At 46.9% G+C, this 21,739-nt stretch overlaps 1 protein-coding gene across 7 annotated transcripts in view; it reads right to left on the bottom strand.

The window, feature by feature from the left end:
• Window positions 1-13,501: 13,501 nt before the first annotated feature.
• The window catches only part of AREL1 (apoptosis resistant E3 ubiquitin protein ligase 1), a 43,764-nt gene continuing 35,526 nt past the window's right edge, over window positions 13,502-21,739 (bottom strand). For all 7 annotated transcript variants that reach the window (XM_067730162.1, XM_067730144.1, XM_067730149.1 and 4 more), the window contains 7 exons: window positions 20,869-21,048; window positions 20,572-20,697; window positions 18,702-18,831; window positions 18,556-18,614; window positions 16,555-16,644; window positions 15,953-16,128; window positions 13,502-15,843 (listed from right to left, as the gene is read on the bottom strand). In XM_067730162.1, the coding sequence (XP_067586263.1) occupies window positions 15,741-15,843; window positions 15,953-16,128; window positions 16,555-16,644; window positions 18,556-18,614; window positions 18,702-18,831; window positions 20,572-20,697; window positions 20,869-21,048 (864 nt within the window). In that variant the 3' untranslated portion in view covers window positions 13,502-15,740. The remainder of the gene's footprint in view (window positions 15,844-15,952; window positions 16,129-16,554; window positions 16,645-18,555; window positions 18,615-18,701; window positions 18,832-20,571; window positions 20,698-20,868; window positions 21,049-21,739) is intronic.

The following is a 21,739-nucleotide window of genomic DNA, read 5'->3' as shown; positions in this document are numbered from 1 at the left end:
AATGGATTGTGGCTCTGGAGAAAAAGCCTGGGGATGCAAATCCACCATGAGTGGGATGCAGATGGGAAGCAGATGTGGGGATGTGGGAAGTCCCCGCTCCATCCACTAAGGCCCACCTTGGAGAACTCACTCCTGTCCCTGCGGAAGGCTGATGGGCAAGGCTGCGCTCAGATGTGGGAGCCCCAGCTCAGGGCCCAGTTAGTCTGCTCAGCTGTTGCCCCCTACTTTCTTCTTCATTTGCATTTCTCTTTCTCTGGCAGTCCTATGCGATATGTCTATTTCCCCACCTCTCCTCTGCCCCTCTCTGCTTCTCTCTTTCTGTCTTGCAGTCTCTCTCTGTTTCTCTCACTCCATCTCTTTGTCTTCATGTCACTGCCTGTCTTACCCTGTCTCTTGTCTCAGTCTCTGACTCCATGTCTGTGCTTGGTCTCTGGATCTCACTCCCTCACTCTTCCTGGCTGCTTCCCAAGAGCAGTGCCCCTACCCTCCATGCTTGGATAAGTCTGCCAATCAGCTTGAGCCCGCAGAGTGAGGAATAGGAAGAACAGGCCAAGGGCAGACGGCAGCCCCTCTTCCATGAAGGAAAGCGATTTTAAGCCAGGGAGGCCCGGGCAGGCCGAGGCCAAGAATTTCTCACTTACCCACAGGGCTGGATATTTAGTCTGAGTTGGGGAGGGCAGGTGGCAACCAGCCTGGAGCTCCCGAGCCTGCAAGAGCAGCTCGGCTGCAGCCCCTTCCCAGCTTGAGGTTCCCTTCAGTGTAACATTTCTCTCTCCCTCCTGGCCCAGACCCTACCCACTCCAGCAGCAGGGAGAGGCAGCACAGCCGGGCACCATGGTCACTGCAAGCAGGACAGAATGGGGTATTTTATATTCCTCACTGCTCTTCCCTTTCAACCCCTGCAGGGCCTCAGACAGCCTCCAAAGGCAAATGTGCTTTTTCATTGGCTTGTGTACAGTCTAAATACTTTATCCAATTGATATGGGCTCCACCTCCAGTTGCCTTATTTTCCCTTATGAGGCTGTCCACAGCCCTCTGAGCTCTCAGGCAGGATCTTGGGACCACTTGTGGCACGTTCCAGAGACCACTAACGGTCCCACACGCTAACGTTAAACTCATGTACAGGCTGAGAATGTGACACAACTTTTTGGGGAAACTCGAGGGACACACTGAAAACCATCCCCAAATAGGCTGCTGTCGTTCCCAGGAGACTGGAATCGTTTAGAGGGCAATTTCACAAATGCTGCTGCAGATGCGAATGAGGGTGCTATCAGAATACAGCTGGGGCTCGTCAGCCTGGCACTCTCCAAGCCTGTGCTCAGGGCTGCCTTTGCCCTGAGGCATTTGCTCCAGGCCCCAGGGGCACCCTGTAGTCCCTGGCACAGGGCTGGCACCAAGGGGGCATCACCACAGTGCTGTATCATGAGACACGGTCCCCGGCTGAGCCCTTTGTTCTGGAATCCTTTATGCATTGAGCACCTATTTCGTGCCGATGCTACACTAGGCAGTGCGTAGGAGTGGTGCACAAACCAGACAGGGTGCCTTAGCTCCTGAAGGAAGCAAACGGGGTGGTAAGACCTGGGCTGGCAGCCAGGAAGGGCCTGGAGCAGGTCACAGCTGCTGTCTCTGACTTCAGTTGCTTCACCCATGAAGTGGGGGCGATAATGGGGCTGTTCTGAGGAGTCACTGAGATCAATGTATGGTAACCGGTAGTGATAACGAACCACAGGTAAGGACCAGGCAGCTAAAGTGGTTAGCAGCAGCAGACAGGGCATGGGCATAGCATATGCTGTCGGTGCTCTGCCCACGTGTCCTCAGGTCCCCGTATCACTTCAGGACCCGCCCCACCCCCATCCCCCGCTGCCAGCACCTGTCCGCAGCTGCTGGAACCTGCTTTGGCTGCCTGCATGGAGGTCAGGGAAGTGCGTGGGAAGTTGCTTCCCTCGGGCCCCAGGCAGCCCTTACCCGACAACGGCTCTGAGTGAGGGGTATAAACACCTCCACCTCCCAAGCTCCCTGCACACTGAACCACTCCCCCCCTCCCCACCCCCGTGACCTCTTGCTTGACATCACATCCTCGCTTGGCCTCTCTCTCTTCTCAGTCTCCCTCCCCCACTCCTGGGAAGACTCCTAAGAATTTCACTTTCACACAAATCCTTGTTGCAGGGTCTGCTTTTGAGGGACACGATTTAAGACACAGGGAAGTGCCCAGTAAACATTAGGAGTTGTCCCCTAAGCTGTGTGACCCAGTCTTCCTGCAGAGCCACCCTCTGGCCTAGGCAGGTCCTCCCAAGTTCCTAAGGAGTCAGTCACAGTAGCCTTCTAACTCAGAGGAAATCTCTGCTCCCTGCATCTGAACATGGCAAAGGCCAGTGATGTGGGAAGCTGGCCTGTAACTCTCAGCCCTCAATTCGGGAAACTGTCTGAGCCACTGGCTTCAGGAGTGTTTGTGTCCTCCCTCCAGGGGCTGCACAGGGTGCCAAAAGATGGCATAAAATTCATATTTAATTATTGCCACCTTTCTCCGTTCCTGGGAACCCTAAATGGGTAAGCTGAAGTTGTCTTTATTGTCCCTCTGCCCACATCCCATCAGAGGAGAAATGGCAGATCTACACACAGCACTGGCAGGGGCAGATCCAGACGCTGGTCTGGATTATTTTTCTGGACTTTGTGATGTTTGTGGTATTTACTAGCTTTTTAAAATTTTGTAACTTGTGATTCTTTTTCTTATTCTAAGTAAATATTCTCATTCATACCTAATTTTGTATTTTTTCTTAAAGCAGCCTCCCCAAATTTTATAAGCTTCAGGCAACAGAAAACCTCAATATGCTTTGACCATCTGAGGAGTGGAAGAATTTCTCACAGACTGGCTTCTGCTCCATCCATCTCAACCCTTGTTTCTCTTCTCTCGCCTGCAGACTTCTGGTGCCAGATGTGATAAGGCTCTGGCTCTGCACCTGTCACAGCATCAGGTAAGAATACCCCCAGAATGGGCGGTGGGAATATTCCAGAAAGCCATTTCTAACCAGGTTGGCTAGCAGTAAATATATTACAAGACATAAATGTATCACACATGACCCAAATGGATGTTTTCCCAAAATAACCAATGAATATATGACAGTAAACCCAACTGAATATATCGCCAACTCAAATTCCCTTAGTCACACCTCCAAATGCTACAGCCACCTCCCCTCACTGACACAAAGGGAGGCGTGACAGAGGAGAAACTGGGGTGGAGACAGTGTTCTAAACCTACTACAGTTAAAAAATCTTAACTTTAGCAAGTATTATAAAATCTATGACTTGAAAAAATACATAAACTTGGAAAGGGCTTGTGTACCTCGTTAGCTTCTCAGGACTTCTGCCTTCGGTGGCCAGACTCGTGGTTCGCTGTTGTTCTGGGCTCTCTTTTCCTTTGGTGCTTTTCAACCCCAAACCCACCAGGCAAGGCTGAGGCCTGTGGTCAGGGCTCACAATGAATTTGGCCCCTGAGGTTGGACTTCATAGCAGGAGACATCAGTATTTGTAAGTCCACTTGCTCCTCTTCTTTTGCATTTTCTTGGTTTCATTTACTTTCTTAATTAAAACAAAAAATTATTTATTTATTTATTTATTTTTGGTTGTGTTGGGTCTTCGTTGCTGCGTGCGGGCTTTCTCTAGTTGCAGCGAGCAGGGGCTACTCTTCATTGCGGTGCGCGGGCTTCTCATTGCAGTGGTTTCTCTTGTTGCGGAGCACGGGCTCTAGGCACACGGGCTCAGTAGTTGTGGCTCGCGGGCTCTAGAGCGCAGGCTCAGTAGTTGTGGCGCACAGGCTTAGTTGCTCCGCGGCATGTGGGATCTTCCCGGGCTAGGGCTCGAACCTGTGTCCCCTGCATTGGCAGGCGGATTCTTAACCACTGCACCACCAGGGAAGTCCCTACCTCCTTAATTTTGAAACCAAAGTTTCTTCTGAAAAAATTCCGCTTTTGTTTTTGTTGGCTAGAAGGACAAATGGATTTAGCCACCCACAGGCTAGGCCAGTAGCAGGGATGAGATCATCCCAAGGGACAGGCATGGTGCGGGCAGGAGGTTCACAAGCGCCAGAGGTCCCTGTGAGCCAGTGGAGGTAAGAAAGGCAATACCAGCATTTGCAGCAGGTTCTGTGATTTACAAAATATTGTTCACATCTTTTATCTTATCTGAGCTTCCTACTCCCTCTGTGGGGTACACTGTGTGGGTGTTAGAATCCATCTTTTCTAGTTAAGAGAGATTGCGCAATTTATCCAAAGAGTATTCAACCAAGAAGTGGCAAGGTCAGGATTTGAACCCAGATCTTCCAACTTCAAATCCACAATAAAGCCAAAGATAGCTATGGATATCGGTTTACCATTGTTAATGACGATGATGATACATCTCTGTTTTTTCTTAAGGCTTGATATGCGTCAGGCTCTGCTAGCGCTTTCACGCATTTTCATGAATCCTCACATTCTCTGACACGAGCTAGGTTTGAAGGACGGGGACACTGGATGGAATGAGAAGGGCAGCAGTCCTCATGGAGCCACAATATAAGCAAAGGCTGGAAGGCAGGATGAGCTGGGCCTGGTCTGACCACATTCACCATGACTGCAGAACCGCTGTCCTCGGGCCCCCGGCCATCAGGTGGGCCTCCTAGGACCAGCGCACTCTTCCCTCTTGGTGGAAAGGGGCTGCAACCACATAAAGTGGAAAGTGGGCTCTGGCATAGTCCTGGCAGCAGCAGCTGGAAGAGGCCTGCAGCCTGTCACTATACAAGACAGAGGCCTGCCAGGGTGAGCTGGATGTCAGTGAGGCCAAATGATGGGCTTGGCTCCTACCCCACAGCTTTGAAGTTTAATGGGACTCCTGGTCTGCGGACCTTGGCCAGCTCCTGCACTTTAGCGCCTCTTCCACTCCCCGCTAGGGGCCAGGAGCCCAGGCAACTTCCTGAGGAACCTCCTCCAGCTGATTTCGGTCTGGAGATGGAGGGGTGCCACCTGCCCTGCAGGCGGAGGTAGAAAGCAAAGGCTCAAAGGGCAGCAGAAGGCTGAGGAGGCACAGAACAGTGGGACTGGATGGAGGAGTGCCTGCCAGACGGGCTCCCTGTGGTCCCAGAAATCAGAGCCCACACAATCTGTCTCTGGTTTGGAGGACGAACACACTCTGGATTTGACTGTCCTGCCCCCAAACTCCACTTCCTTTGACCTTGTGTGATACAAGGTGTTAGGGCCCGCTTGACACCTAGACACATCACTGGACATGTAACCTTGGCGAGCTGCTTCTCTGTGCCTCATTTTCCTCTTCTGTAAAATGGGAATAGTAATTGTCTTTACCTTGTAGACCAGTGTGAAGATGAAATGAGTTAATATAGGTGGTGCTTAGAACAGGGCAAGGCACAGTGTCAGATGCTGGCTATTGTTATTTTTATTAATTTTTTTTTTTTTTTTGCGGTACGTGGGCCTCTCACTGTTGTGGCCTCTCCCATTGCGGAGCACAGGCTCCAGACGCGCAGGCTCAGCGGCCATGGCTCACGGGCCCAGCCGCTCCGCGGCATGTGGGATCTTCCTGGACCGGGGCACGAACCCGTGTCCCCTGCATCGGCAGGCGGACTCTCAACCACTGTGCCACCAGGGAAGCCCTGGCTATTGTTATTTTTACAAGAATTTTGAGATTACTCCCTTAGATGTCTCAGCGTTCTCTCTTGGGGTGTCCCTGTCACTTAAAATGGATTGGGATTTCAGGGCAAGTACCAGAGAAACTTAGATCCCTTCTAGTGAGACTTCTGAGGCTTCTGTGACTGACGGCTAGCACTGGCTTGTTTCTTCTCTCCTGCCGCCTCCAGTCCTAGGCTAGTTCTGCTGCTCTGGCTCACAGGCTGTCATCGCAGCTGCTCGCCAGAGAAGAGGTGTTTAATAGCTCGTTAGCACCTCCCCACCACTCGACTGCTCGTGGTGGGAACTAATCTATTGCTCCCTCTGCAGTGACCCTGAGCTGCCTTTGAAAAGCAGGCCATGTGATGCCCGGAGATTTCCCCAGCTGGTCCCAATTCCCTCCCTTGGTTGCTCCCTCTACCCCGAGAGGGAAACAACTTACTGGTAAGATTCTGGTGATATATAGGCACATTAAAAAAAAAGGTCAGACCCTTCTGCAGCACCTGAAACAGAACCTTTCTGTTTCAGAAGCTTTTCCCAGAGTTTTCCTCCTCTTCTTCCTTGTCCCACACCTGCAGACCCCTCACCCTTGCCACCCGTGGTTTGGTACAGGAATCGGGGAGAAGGAAAGGGCCCAAATCTGAAGCAGATGTTTGGGATGAGGAGTGAGGCTGGGGTGGAGACAACAGGAAGGATGTGGACCCTGCTAGAACTGCTTGTTGCCCTGACTTACTGCCAAGGCTGAGAAAAACAGCGACTGTTCCTGGTTAAATACCCAGCGTTTACTCGTGCCAGGCTTTCCTGGGCCTCAGTCCTCAGAGTCTCTGGCTCTGCTTCCGAAGTTCTCCATATCCTTGTGCCAACCACTGTCTTGGCCCCCTTTCCCCACCATGCCAAGCCCCTAAGCCCAGCCTGACCCCCAAAAGTCAGGACTGGAGTTTTGCTTTATTTTTTTAATCCTCCCATAGTTAATCCCCAATGATATTTTTGGAGCCAAAACTCAAGACATGATCTGACAAAAGAGTTTCGTGCTGCTTCCGAGTATGAGAGGCTGTCTGGAATACACAGCTTGGATGCCAAAACAATAGAACTTTCAAGGTGTAGCGGGATCTCAGTCAGAATTGTTGAAACCAGACCCTTATGGAGCAGACAGATGCATCGCTGTGGTGCCCACACCCACCTCCAGACCTCTCCAGAGCGCCACACGTGAGCCTGCCAGGATCCGACAACACGTCTGTCTACCCCTACCGGGATAGCAAATGTCAGATTATGGGAGAACACCCAAGTGTAATTCCGCTGCTCTGACTTGTTGAGGAGATGCAGCCTGGCGTGACCATGACAAGATATCAGAGAAATCACTCTGGGAAAAGAAGCCTGAAAGTTATCCTCAAGGCAATGGCCCCTCCAGCTGCGATCCAGCCCAGAAGCCAGGGGGATCACCTTTAAGATCTGCCCAAACCACAGAGGACTAAGCATCAGCTGCAGCACACTACAAAGACATGACCAAGGACTCCAATTTCCTGGGTTTGAGAAACGTCAGGGGAAACTGGAGCGAAGCTGTGTTTCCACCTATAGTGGCCACAACCAACTGCATGGCTACTCATGAAACTGATTTGCCTCTTCATGCCTCTTGGTTCCTGGGAAATAACATTGTCTTTCCTCGCCACCCCCTAGTTATTCTGACCATAGTAGGAACCCTTTGATTGCTGTTAGTGTTGGAGATACGTCCCTCTCCCCATTCACTCAAGATTTTACTTTCATTCACTGATCTGCAGGCTACTAGCCAGTCCCCTGCTGCCGAAGTCAACACCTCAGGTCTGCTTTGTCTGGGAGAGAAGGTTAAAGGGGGAGTGGGGTCCTAAGATGACCGACTTCCCTTTCCTGGGAACGGCTCAGGCGTGATGGCACTTAGGGCACAGTTAGGGGCTTGCTCCTCGGGGTCTTGGTTTGGAATCCATCCTTGCAAGGGTTCTTGCTTCTCTGAAGATCAACAGGGAGACTAACTTCTCTCCCTTTGTATATGTGTAAGGAGCTCAACAAATTTCACTTGCAGCTGTTACTCTATCCTTTGGAATATCTCTAAATGCATAAACAGAAATGCCCCTCCCCCACCAGATTAAACAGGAATGAGAGAAACTATGGGGGTAGGTGGTGATGGCTTTGGGTGCTCAAGCCTTGGGGGAAGGAAACTCTAAGGAAAATGCATTGTTTATGTGTCTGTCTCCCCCCATGAGACTGTGAGCTGTTCAGAAGCAGGGATCACATTCTATCTTGTGTCCCCAGCTCCCTGCATAGTGCCTGATCCACAGATATTTGCTGAAATGCAGAGATGCAAAGAACTAAAGGGAAAAGGGAGGCCATCAAGCCAGTGATGGAACAGAAACATCAGATTTTTTTTTTTTTTGGTAGTGGGGGCAAGGGGTACACTTATAGGAAATGAAATGACAACTTGAGAGTAGGATTAGACCCAGGATTTATGAGAACTAGCACAAAATGATGACACACACATAATCTTCCTCTTACATAATAACACAACATTTTGTTTTCAACATAACATAAACACCATCAAAGGCTCTCCAGCTGGCTTGCAAATACTGATATCCCTGACTCTGCTAATGGGCAAACAGAAGACTGTCTTGGCAACTCCTTCGAGTGGGAGTTCTGCGTAGAGAGGGAACACTGTTGGCCCATCAAAAGATGGGAAGATTCAGAAAGACTCCTCCATGTGCAAATCCATAGAAACAGTGACCTCACCCTAGAGAGGCACAGGACCCCTCACCCTGCAGAAGACACTATGTTTATAGTTCCAATAGAGTCAGTCTTGTTTGAGGTGTGTGTCTCCCTTTAACTCTGGCATTCTTGAAAATGTTTACTTCCTCAGCAAGATAACCACCAGGGATTTGGCCTATGCCAAACGGTGCTGCGTTTCATGTCAGGAGAGTTTAGAGACAAAAGATTTATTTAAATGAGGCTTTTTCTGCAGACTTAGTTACCAGAGATAAACATCAGGGTATTGGGTAGCATGTCGGACCTCATTCTAGTATTTCATTTGCTTGCAACCTATGGATTTTCCACCAAAGTTGGGATATTAATTCAGGATATTCTTCCTCAGTTATATCCTCAATGGTGTCTTGTACACTTTATGCAGGATTCATTTAAACTTGGAAGTCACTTCACTCAAGTCATTAGCTGGTTTTCTTTGGAACTTTCTACACAAAAAAATTTTAGAGCTACTGCCAATAGCTCTATCTCTTAGAAGCTCTCTATGCTGAATCAATAGGGCCCTCTCCTCATAAGTCCCAAAGCCTCAAATGACTGACAGGTAAACAAAGGTAAAGTATTCATCTGTCACACAGTGTCACCAAGTGAATGTGAGACAGGGTCAGTGAACACAGGTGGCCCAGTGCCTGGGTTGTTTCTTAGTCTAAGCTAACCTGCTAGAGACAAAACAGCAATGTGGGAGGAGTTTGGGCTTTGACATAAAACAGACCCATGTTCAGATAATGCTCTGCCACTTACTAGCTAAGGAACCATGGCAGCTACTTATCCTTTCTGAGTCTCAACTGTGTCGTGTAGAATGGAGAAAACAAGACTTACCTTGCAGGGTCATTGTCAACATGAGACAATATATATTAAAGCTCCTAGCATAAGGGAAGAGCTCAAAAATCGGTAGCTATTATTACGATTCAGTAATCAGATGAGTTAAGGCAAGTAAAGGGTATTAGGGTGCCTACCACATGACATGGCTTGAGATGCAGTCCCTTCAAATCCTTCCTCTGGCCTTTGGAGGGTCACATGAAGAAGAGAGAGGTGGTCTCTTCTGACCTGGGCTCTTCTTCACAGGTGTTTGGACTAGGTGTCCTGAATACCCATTCTCTCTGGCCTGCCTGGACATGGCAAGGTGGAGCCAAAGCCCCACCGCATACCAGTCATCCACTCTAGCATCCCCTACTGCCCCCAGACCCATACAGTCTCCTGCTGTGGAAGTTACCAGGGCCCTAAGCCATAATCAATATGGTGTCACACATATTATATACAGGAAAACTTTTCCAAGGGCTCCAAGTTATTAGTCAATTTTCTTTAGTTAACAACATCATTTTGCAGGTCAGAAAACTAATACTAAAAGATTGTCTTGCCCAAGGTTGAACCGTGGGAGTTAAAAATAAAATATGAAAGTTCAAGCTCATCAATTCATGGCTCTCTACCCTTTGAGGATTCCATTCTGCACACTGGATGCAAAAGCATTCAGGGGCATCTTCTTTTAGAAAAGGCCAAATGACAGGAGATGACCGTCCTGCAGGGGAGGCTGGAGGCCCAGGGCCTCTGGAGTCAGAAACACAGGATACAGGTAGGTTCCTGTCATCGGGAGGAGCCACCTGGTCTAGGACACAATGAAGTTTGTAAAAGAAATTTATATCCTCACCTAGCTCGACTGACTTCTTCCTAGAGTCACCCCTAAGAGATGAAGTCCTAAGACCTTGCTCACTCGGAAAGTTGCCTGGTTGGCCGGCCAAGCATGGTTTAAGGCATTCATGGCCATCAAAGACTACAAAGGCCCTGCTGGCCTGCTAACTGGGGACTGCAAGGAAGTAGCAACCATATCCACAGGCTTCATCCTGGATAAATTATCCATCACCCCCCTGAAGGAAGACTACAAGGGGAGCCTCTTACTGTTCTTACAAGGTGACTAGATGCTCTGGTTCTGTGCTAGTGTGTTTGATCCCTGCCCCTAGACGTATCAACATTATTTCCACCTTGTGTTTAAGAAGCTGTGGCTGCTGGCTGGTATTAACAAGCCAGGACCTTACTGACAACCTGGACAACTTTGCTAAAGCCACCTCTGATGCCATATCAAAAGAACTATAGCGGGCTTCCCTGGCAGCGCAGTGGTTGAGAGTCCGCCTGCCAATGCAGGGGACACGGGTTCGTGCCCCAGTCCGGGAAGTTCCCACATGCCGCGGAGCGGTTGGGCCCGTGAGCCATGGCTGCTGAGCCTGCGCGTCCAGAGCCTGTGCTCCGCAACGGGAGAGGCCACAACAGTGAGAGGCCCACGTACCGAAAAAAGAAAAAGGACTATAGCTAACACTCCTCTAACTTCTCGAAAGAGACTGTGTCCTCTACATCTCCTCACCAGGAATTCACTGAGCATCTTGTAGAGACCACACCTGAGTTCACCAGAGCGAACCAGGTCCCTGCTGTGGCTACCACAAAGTATTCATATACAAGCAACGTTAAAGTGAACTGATCTGGTAAGGAAGGTATCTGTAGCAAGGCATATCCCAACTAGCAGCACCCCTCTATCACATACAGACCAAGATCATCACCACAGCCTCTGCAGATTTCTAAATCCCCTCCCTTTGTACTCCAAGCAAAAGCCTAAGCTCTCCAAGCACTTTGGGATGGCTTTCTGTTAGAAGGTGCACAGATTCAGTACTCTGAATCAGAAATACTAGCCCATCCCACAATTTGGGGGACAATTTAGTACCAAGTCATTTTCAATACTACTACACTCAAGAACCTGCTGCTGACCACCAAAGAGACTCATGATCACATTAGATCAATCCATAAAACCTCTTCAGGGTATAAAAGCAAAGGAGTATCCAAGTTAGGATATCTGGGGAAAAACCTCTGCAGAGAGACTTGGTGGTCTTTGAATATGATTCCTCAGATTCAGCATCAGGAACGGGAACTAGATTCTCACGGGGCAACGATGGTTTCAGAAGACTTTTAAAACTAATTGTGAGGTATAGGAATTACTATGGAGAAATTGACTTTGGTTAGCATCTTATCAAGAGATCACATGCGGGGACTTCCCTGGTGGTGCAGTGGATAAGAATCCGCCTGCCAATGCAGGTGACACGGGTTTGAGCCCTGGTCCGGGAAGATCCCACATGCCGCAGAGCAACTAAGCCCGTGTGCCACAACTACTGAGCCTGCGTACCACAACTACTGAAGCCCACACACCTAGAGCCTGTGCTCCGCAACAAGAGAAGCCACTGCAATGAGAAGCCCGCACACTGCAACAGTAGCCCCTGCTCACCGCAACTAGAGAAAGCCTGTGCACAGCAACGAAGACCCAACACGGCCATAAATAAATAAATAAATAAATAAAAGATCACATGGGCTCTTTTTTCCCCCTCCCCACTGTGATTTTTTAGGGCAGGCTGTTTGAACAGGGAACTGGTAAAACAATTATTCTAAAAGTCAGGAAAAGTTACCTCTAGAAGGGTGGGAGGAGACTTGCTCTGCAGTGCTGTAATGTTTTCTTTCTTTCCTGGATAGTGGTTACATGTGCTCTTCCCTTATAATTATTTGTTAAAATGTACATGCTTGTATGCCTTTTTTTTTTTAATATGTTCATCTCAAAATAAAAGAAAAAAGGAATTATTCATTTTTAAAAGAAAGAATAACAGGATACCTGGAGCTGGTCTATTATGCTTGAGGGCCTAAGCGAAGCCAAAGCAGAGGTAAGGAGCCCGCTGGTCAAGCCACCTGCTGGAGAACCTCTACTGTGTCCTAAGAGAAGTGTAGCTGGGCAGAGGTCTCAGAGCTTGAGCTGCAGTGGCTGGAAGGTAACAGTGCATGAGAAGCTGAAGGCAGTATTTTACTGTGTTAACTTAAGAACAATTCTACCAGCCTCTTGAGTCTTATGAATAACTGCATGATGGGATGAAATCACTCAGTGACAAATGTTCATAGTGACCCGTTCAAAGCCACAAGAGCAGCATGTGTAAATGATGTAGGACCGTTAAATAACCTGTAAGTGTAAAGTTGGAGGGATAGAATTTTGTTTTGTGTGTTTAAGACATCTCATACCATTCAAGGGGGCTTGATGAGGTGGGAGTACCTTGAATGCACTCTAAAGCAGTAATTTTCAAGTTAAGATTCCAATCCACTGGGTCTGGGAGGTGGGGGTGGGGAGAAAAAATAATCTGTATTTTAAAAACTATTACAGAGAAATTCCCTGACGGTCCAGTGGTTAAGACTCGGCGCTTTCACTGCCAGGCCAGGGTTCAATCCCTGCTCAGGGAACTAAGATCCCGCAAGGCATACACCATGGCCAAACAAAACAAACAAAAACAAAAAATGACAAAAAACAAAACAAAAAGAAAAACAATTATAAAGGGGATTTTGTTTTGATTTTCCAGAATGGGAACCAATGCACAAAGACACCATGATTACTTCCCCAAGAAAGTCAGGGTCCCTAACACTTTTCCTACAAGGCTCAAATCAGAGGTCTGATCTTGTCTTTCTGCCAAGCTTATCTGTGGTTAGAAAAGAATTGGTCCCGCCTGCCACCCAAAAACTTTTGAGGAACAGGGTTTTTGTTTGCCATATGCAAACTTTTGTGGGAGGGTCAAGGGCACATTGAGAAATACATGTGTGATTATATGCAAATAAGAAGGCCATCCCCAAAGTGTTATTCCCTCTGGATGGCAAGTAACTTTTTTTCTTGTACTTTTTTTTAATTTCCAAATTTTCTACACTGAGTTCCTTATGTTTAAAACAACAACTAATTAATGTTTAAAAGACTGATGAGAACAGACATCCTCTACTTTTGCCAAACTGGTTTCTCCTTCTGGAGCTGAGCACAAGCACTTGCGTGTCCCAGCCATTGGCTCTCTGTGCAAGCAGGCACTGTGGCCCTGCCTGGCACCATGGACAGCAATCAGGGAAGGGTGAAAGGGCAAGAAAGTCTGGGCCAGGCCAGGGCTCCGGGAGTACATTCAACCCCAAGCTGACTGCTACTGAGGCATTACTGGGGAAATGCAAAAACATTTCTAAATTTTTATGTTCCTTCCCCACCTCCAATTTAAGTCCTGAATCATCACGTAAAGCAGTCACTTGCTCCTTAGTCCTTTTAAACATTCATTTATTTACTGTACAAAATATTTACACTATTGCTGCAACTGTCTGGCCCTTTTGTCTGGCCTGACAAATTTGCAGCAGCAGGGCTTGGTTTCTGCTGAAGTTCTAGAAACATGCCGACATCTTCCTTGGTGTTCACTTGGTGCCTGGTCTCCTTTGAAGAGACTAAAGGCCAGGAGGTTAGCTGGCTCCCCAAGCATCTGGGTCACAAGGGCATAAATAAAACAAGCTGGCCAAAATAAGAAACGTGAATAGAAAACTGCTCAAGAAATAACAGACACTCTTCCTTCTCTCCGACATGGTGTACCTCTCTCCACACTGGCTAGTTCCAAAGCAGGATTAGAAAAAAAGGTCAAAGGAAAGGCCTAACGAGCAAAGATACTTTTGAATAGTTAGGAGAGAGAGGGTAAACGGGAAGAACAGAAAACCACAACAGTACCAAAGGGTTTTGTTAAACAAAGACCTTGGGGCTAAGGACCACTGCAGGATGCAGCTGGGCTGCAATGGTACCCAGGATGCTCTGAAAAGTGCTATGACTAGAGCTTAAAAGGACAGATCTAACCAAGAAAATCAACTTGAGCTCCAGCATGAGTCTCTGGAGAGGAGAATGCAGAATCCAGAAGAGAAACAACAGCCAAAGACAGCAGAACCAACCCACGTGCCCCCCAGCTGGAAACCCTCTCCGGGCCCGAGGGGCAGCATCAGGTTTCCCGGGGGATGATGAAACTTGCCTGTACATATCCCATAGGAAAACACCGGGGCAGGCAGCAGCACCTTGTCCTGGTCCCTGAGGACAGCAGTGACCGTGTGGCATGGAGGACCCTGGGGTGCAGAGGCCCTGATGCTTGATCCTAGACCCCAAGGATGAGTGAGGTCAGCACCCATGCCAAGAAGGACAAATGACAACTGCGAAGGAGTGAGGTCAGGCAGGAATTGTAGCAGCTCAGGAAGGCTTGTTCCTCGTGATCTCTGGGAACAGGAGGGCTCAGGCGTGCTTCCAGGAGGCCAAGGCATTGCTGCAAGTCCCGCCTCATCTCTGGACTCTTTGTACTTGCTGGTTTTGGCAATAAAGATGGCTTGTAAATATTTTCAGAGTCGAACGCCCCATTGGGAATGGTAGCTTGCAGCAAAGCCTTCTTAGAAACAGAAATTTGGGAATTCAATGAGATTTTGAGTCTTGAAAACGTCTTCATTCAAATCGTAATGAAAAAGGTGGTTGTCATCTTCCAAGAAACAGCTGCAGGTTCTCTTCCATCATCACATAACAGTGAACCTAATTTATCTTCCTCCCTCTTTAGCTGCCCTTGTTGGTAACTGATGGAGTGACAGGAAGTAACTGGGACAGCTAGGTGTTTACTTATCATCTGATGTATCTCCTCTATGTGTGTTCCCTGTGTCCTGACCCTAAGGACCTTTGAGGAGCAATTAAATTACTGATTCCTTTTCCCTTGCCTTAGTGCTGCCAGGGAACACCAAGCAAAGAGAGAACCAGGGATCGGTGGCATGCTATCATACTGTCCCAATCTCTTGCTGCAAAAGTTTCTTCAATAGAAATCTAAAGAACCCCCAGCTCTTAGCAGACCGCATGAGCTGGAGGTGAGTGGCCGAGCCCAGCCACACCTCAGTGTAAAGAACAAACTCAGGGACAAGCATCAGTAGTCTTCAAGCCAGCCACGTGCCTAGACATGCCCCATAACCCTAAAGGAGAATCACATTCAGCACTGGAGGCAACAGCCCAGCTATCTTTCACATTCTTAGGTCTGTCTATCTCACATGCTTATACTCAAGAAAAAGCTTATTAGGGAGTTCTTCTTTGTGGATTAATGATCATTTCCAGAAACGCTTGCAAGGAAAGCTCCTTTTCCAGTTCTGACACCACAGAAAAGATCCTTTTGTTCTATCAGTCACCATGAGAGGTAGTCCAGTGCCACTCCGGCTACTGAGAGCTTTCTAAGAACCAAGTGCAAGCATAGCAGCATGGCCCTCCTCGCGTGACTGAGTGAGTTGCTCAGATTATGTACCTGCCAAAGTGGCTTGCGGGGGGGGATGGGAAAGGAGGGGCGAGGGAAGGACAAGGCTTGCAGGTGACTGAATACTCCAGACACGGAGAGCACGCAGCAGCTTCTGGCTGATGGTTTTGTGTACGTTAGGGTCAGTGGTTGTGTCTGTTACGTGCACCCGGATGCTCCAGAAAGCACGGGAGCCAAATGGATGGCAAGAGAGTGGTCAGAGCATGCCGAAGCCCTCGCAGCCCTCACTGATGGCCAGCTGCAGCATCCTGTGCACCTCTTCATATGAGTCATACGTAGGGAGGCACAGCTGGTTGAAACTGGAAGGCCAAGGGGAGAGAAGTGATTAACTCACACCACCAGAAACACTGGCAAGGGCTGGAAAGATAATCCCCCGTGACAGCACGCACCAGGCAGTCAGATACCCACCACGTGTGTGCAGTTGGTAGCGTGCTATGGGTCGGAGTGGCAATAATCTGGAATGAGGGACAGAGGGCGGCAAAGCCTCCAGGTGGTAGCTGGGACGAGCCTGTTGTGAACTGAAGCAGCCGAGCCAACTCCTCCTGCGTCAAACTGGAAACCACGGTCCAAAACCACCTCATGACCTGGCAGGGAGAGCACAGGGCTGGGGTCACACCTATGTGCAGCTTAGGATTTGACCCCTGGGGAAGGAACAGGATATCCTGAAGTGGGGGTGGGCCCCAGTTACTGCATGCAGGTAGGAACGGCTAGAGTCGACAACCTCTTTAAAAGGAATTGATATTGTTACACGGTCAGGAGGGTAGTCGCTGATTACTTGGTTCTATTTCTCTGCCTTTCCAACGTACTGCCTCTGTGGCAGTAGCGTGACAGCCCTTAGGGACCAGGGTTCCCGTCTGCCTGGATGACCACCTGCCTTTCCCACATATATCACTTTCCCACATATATCCCAGTTGATATGTCTGCTTCTCCGACTACTTGACTTTTTCCTTCTGAAACTATTTCCTTACAAGACAGCACAAATTCGACTAAAAGAAATTTGGCCCACTTACCTTTTCTCTGAAATGCCATGAGCCACCAACGACCACCGCATGGGCTTTGAAGTCGGACACACTGATGTCCCCAGTCCCACACATCAGCAGCTGCAGAATAGTCAGGTGTTACGAGGATAGTCAGAGGGGCAAAGTCCCACCATAAGGTCAAAGTATGTTAACATGCAAAATGTGGAATACGGAAAACACCAAGAAAGAGACATAAGGTGAGGTCAGAATGCCAGAATGCTTCAGGAAAATCCATTATAATAGGCCAATGGTTCCTAACCAGTGTGGTAAAAATCACACAGCTTAAAAAAAAAAAAAAAAAAGATAGATAGACAGATGCCTATGGCCTTACCCCAGACCTACTGAATCAGAATCTCTAGGGACAGGTTACAAGCTTGTGTATTTTGAAAAAGTTTCCCAAGGGCTTCTGATGCGCACCCCTAATTAAGAACTGCTGCTATATATTATTTTGAATTGAAACAGAGGACAGAAAGGGAACCAAGTATTTACTGACTGTCCACTCTGCATGTGGCCTGGGAATACCAGGGGAAAAAGCAGGCCCTTCCCCTTTCATGAAGAACCCCAGCCGCATTTATGAATTTGTTAGATGGCCTTTCCTTTTTCCCAGGATCCATCCTTCTTTTCTGGATTGAACTTCTACTACCGTCCCTTCAGCCCTGCCTCTACTTGGTCAGATAAATGAAAAAGAATGCCAAAAAATGAGAACATTAATGACATCAGAACCCTAAACATCTTGTTGATGTTCTAATTTGGTTCAAGATCCAGCAAGTTACTTAGCAGACTCTAAGAATTCATCCAATAGCTATAAAGAATGAAACAACCTAATCAAAGAAAAGAAAAGCCCAAATTAAGCCTGAGAAGCTTGGCTCCTTCAAAAAGAACTTGCTAAGCTAATGAGTAACTAAGAGCAGGATGGGCAACAACCGTTAAGAGACTGTGTCCTCCCTCCTATGCACTTTATGAATTGTTACAAATGCTTTGCTTCAGGATAAAACAAATTACACCAGAAGCTGTTCCTCAGCCCAGAAAATGACAGCAAGAGGTGACAGGTCTGTCAGAAACTTCAGGCTGAGAGATGGAGAGTTCATTATTCAGATTTCATATCTAAAGGTATAAAACATGTTGAAAATTGCATGAGACTTTGATTCTTGTTTCGAAGCCAATTCAATTAATAAGGATAAAAACTGTGCAAGACTACTTGAAACTACTTTTTGTTTCCCCATTTTTAAAGAAGAACTTCTTCCCTACAGGAAATAGTTTACAGAAACATGCCCCTCATAAAGGCTACGGGAAGTTAAAGCTAAAGCTAGTAACCTGCATTGTGTGTATCATCTGTGAGCAGCAGGTAAGAGCAAACTGGTTTTATTTTTTGTCTATACCTGAAGTTCATGGAACTTCAATTTTGCTAATTATAGCAAGGTATTTACCATCTTATAGCCACATTTTGGGTGTTACAGGATCTAAAATAAGAATATATTAACTATATAGTGTTGTAACACAAAGCTGTGAAATGCATCACATCTTTTGGTTTGTTTCCTTCACTAGAATGTAGCTCTATGAGGACAGGGACTTGGTCTTATTCATTCCTAGCTCCCCTGTTCTTCAAAAGCACATGGCATATAGAAGACATTCAATAAACAGTCTGAACAAATAAATTCTATTATTCCCTTAAATCAACTTTAAAGGTCACAGAATTTACAAAGACTGTATAGGATACCAACATTCTTTACTACTTGACCATTATCAATAATATTTGATGAATAAATATTAACTATTACTATTCATAATTAGTAATTTGCTGATTCCTAATTTTCACATTCAAATTTTTTTAAAGCTGGAGAAAGGGTCCATGCATGGAAGAGTGACAAAAGTAAAACCAACACTTAAAGGGCTTTCCTACTGCATCTCATAACAGAAGGTGCAGTAATCCAGTTCCTGTGGGCATAATAAAAAGCAAGCCAAGAATAGGGGGTGTCAATTGTAAGCACTTACCTCAAGCTCATTCTCATCAAAAATAGCCAAAAGGTTCTCAGGGACCAACTCATTCAGGCCTGAAACAAAGTAGCCAAGTTAAAGCCATATCCACACCATGGATACAAGTATTTTCACCTCAAAGCCAAGAGTAGACAGGATCCCACCTTTTAGGAAATGTTCCACTTCCTCTTTCACTTGACTGGCCAGCCGATACTGGGCCAGCAAATTTAAATAGAAGATTTTATTCGCGTTGGTGACTGGGGTTTGAGCTCCACCTGTCATAAGTTCTATGACCTGAAAGAAGAGGCAAAAGACAGGGAGAGGATGTAGATTGGAGTTTATAAGATGACATCTGCCCAGTATGTCCCACAAACACAGCATTATTGAACTCCACCATGGTCACAAGTTCCTACTGTGTGTTCAGGTTTTCAGCACACTTGGTTTTATTTAGTTACTAAGCTTAAGGTTTCCTACCACTATTGCTATATATTCTCCTCGCTACTGTTTCTGAAGTGGGTCTCTCAGTAAGTCTCCTCTGACCTGGTCAAACAGTGGTGATGCAACAGGAAGATATTATGGTTCCTTGTTAGCAACATTTTAACATTTCTATGATCCAAAATTGAACCATTACTGACCTCTTCTCTTAACCCCCTGAGCCAATTGAGAATAAATAAAACTATGTAAGTAGTGAAGAAGTCTTCTCAGGTCTCAAAAATTCTAAGATGGGCATAGATGTTCCCTACATTCTTCTACTTCCAACGTGAGTCAATGGAAAAAGCCATGGCTTGATACTTGGAGACTAACTTGCTACAGGATTTCAGTCACTTAGATATTTGGGCTCCCGATTTTTCTATCTGCAAAGAAAAAGCTGAACTGCATGATTCTCAAATAGAATTGGCACACTCCTTCCAATAAATAACTCCTAAGGGAGCTTTGAGGAAGCCCTGAAGCACAGTTTAATGCCACAACCCCAGAAAAACCTGTGTACAATGACCATGGTTGTCTTCATAGGTGAGCAGTAAAGGCCTCCATTTAGTTACAAGATCAGATTTTAAGGTCCTGACGACAGCACGGTAGGGACGGAACTTTGCTCCAGAGCAAGGATTCTCAATGGATCTAAACGTGTAAGACTTTTTTTCTGTTACTGTGCACAATTCTGGATATTTTTATTTTATGTGTGTAAGCATTTCTAACTAGTAGCCTAAGTAGTAAATTACTAAGATTTAGTATTCATATTAAATCCATTTAAAATCAGTACTCCCCTAGGCCTGTGGACCCTAATTCAGTACTCCAGTGACTCTAGACATCTTGCAGTGCTGGGTCAGGAAGACAGGCTCCGCCCACGCACGTGCAAAGGCCATCAGCTGGGATCCCCACAGTGCTCCCAAAGGTATCTGATTATCAGTTCAGTGCTACCAGTGATCACAAATTTTCAGTCATCGCTATTTTGCTTTCAATTATTTATAACTGCAACTTTAGCTTCATCGTTACCATTTGATATTATTTAACCCCAGGATGTAAACAAAACCACACTTGCATCACAAATACTTTCGGCCATTAATTTTCTAGTAAAAAGTTTAAAAATATATACGCACAGTGTTAAAATAGGAGTCATCTAAAAAAAAAAAAAAAAAAAAAAAAAGGAGTCATCTACCTCCCTGCCCCTAATGTTAAGAAAGACACTGTCATCCCTTCCAAAGCTGCTTGTGCAGTGACACTTCACTATCACTTAGTTCTTTCTCTACTGGAAAGTAGGAATGGGTGGGATGGATGGGTATACGTGCCTTTGGCTCCACTTAAATAGGCCAAGACCATACAGTGTGGGATGCAGTGCCCCAAAGCTATGCTCTCCAATATGGTTGTCACTAGTCACATGTGGTTATTTAGAAATTCAGTTATTTGGTCATACCAGCCACATTCTGGGTGCTCAAAAGCACAAACAGAGAACTTCCATCATTGCAGAAAGTTATACTAGAGAGCCCTGCTCTACAGAAGGGTGGAAAATGGGACCCACAGGCTTCCGTTCTCTCTCACCTTATCCAATTGACCTGATTTGTTATATTTCTCTTCTGCAAAGACCAGCTCCATCTCACTCATGTCATTGTTGAGGATGAAACAAACTTTAGATTTGTAGAATTCTGGGTCATCTGTTTCAAAGTACTGAGGAGACAGAAAGACAGAACAGAACATGACTACTCTTACCCAGAAACGAAATTTGTAACTGCCTGGAACCACTTACCCATTCAAACTTAAGAATAATAAGCTGAGGGTGGAGAGATTCCAGAGTTAATGGCCAGGGGCCTTAGTAGAAAATGCACACCTAAGAGTTACCTTGTAATGCATACGCAGTCCTATGATTTGGGCCAAGAAAGAACGGGTGAAGCGAGCTCGGACCAACTGCTTGTAGGCTCCTCCTAGAGAGGACTCATAGAGACACTTGCCCACCAGGCGCCCTGCAAACTCATACATCTTTAGGCGCAGATGAGCGGGGCGATTAGGGTTGGGATGCACCTGTCAAAGAGAAAGATTAAAAGGCCCTGGGCCATTTTTCTTCAAGCCTAGTTCTGTGAAGATCCTCCCTCCCCAACTCTATCCCAAGGGAGCAAAAATTTCAGTGTTAAGATCAAAGAGCCCATCCAAATGGCATTAGTTGTTTGGTAGCCACCACTGAGTAATTCAAAGTGATTGGATGGGGCTTCCCTGGTGGCACAGTGGTTGGGAATCCGCCTGCCAATGCAGGGGACATGGGTTCGAGCCCTAGTCTGGGAAGATCCCACATGCCGCGGAGCACCTAAGCCCGTGCGTCACAACTACTGAGTCTGCACTCTAGAGCCTGCGAGCCACAACTACTGAGCATGTGTGCCACAACTACTGAAGCCCGCATGCCTAGAGCCCATGCTCCACAACAAGAGAAGCCACTGCAATGAGAAGCTTGCACACTGCAACAAAGAGTAGCCCCCACTCACCGCAACTAGAGAAAGCCCACGCGCAGCAACGAAGACCCAGCACAGCCAAAAATAAATAAATAAATAAATTTATTTTTTTTAAAAAAAAGTGATTGGAGGATAAAGGGCGAAGATAGACTTATGTTAAATTGAAGAATCTTATATTTATTTCATGGTCCCTGGCTGCAAACGGAAGTTAATCACTGGATGATATAATGCCTTTTCCCTAAACCAGAAATTCTTTCAGCCAAAGTCTA

The sequence above is a fragment of the Pseudorca crassidens genome, chromosome 1 (assembly GCF_039906515.1).
Source record: "Pseudorca crassidens isolate mPseCra1 chromosome 1, mPseCra1.hap1, whole genome shotgun sequence".
Taxonomy (NCBI): domain Eukaryota; kingdom Metazoa; phylum Chordata; class Mammalia; order Artiodactyla; family Delphinidae; genus Pseudorca; species Pseudorca crassidens.
Note: the sequence above shows the minus strand (reverse complement) of the source record. Positions and strands in the feature narration are given on the sequence as shown.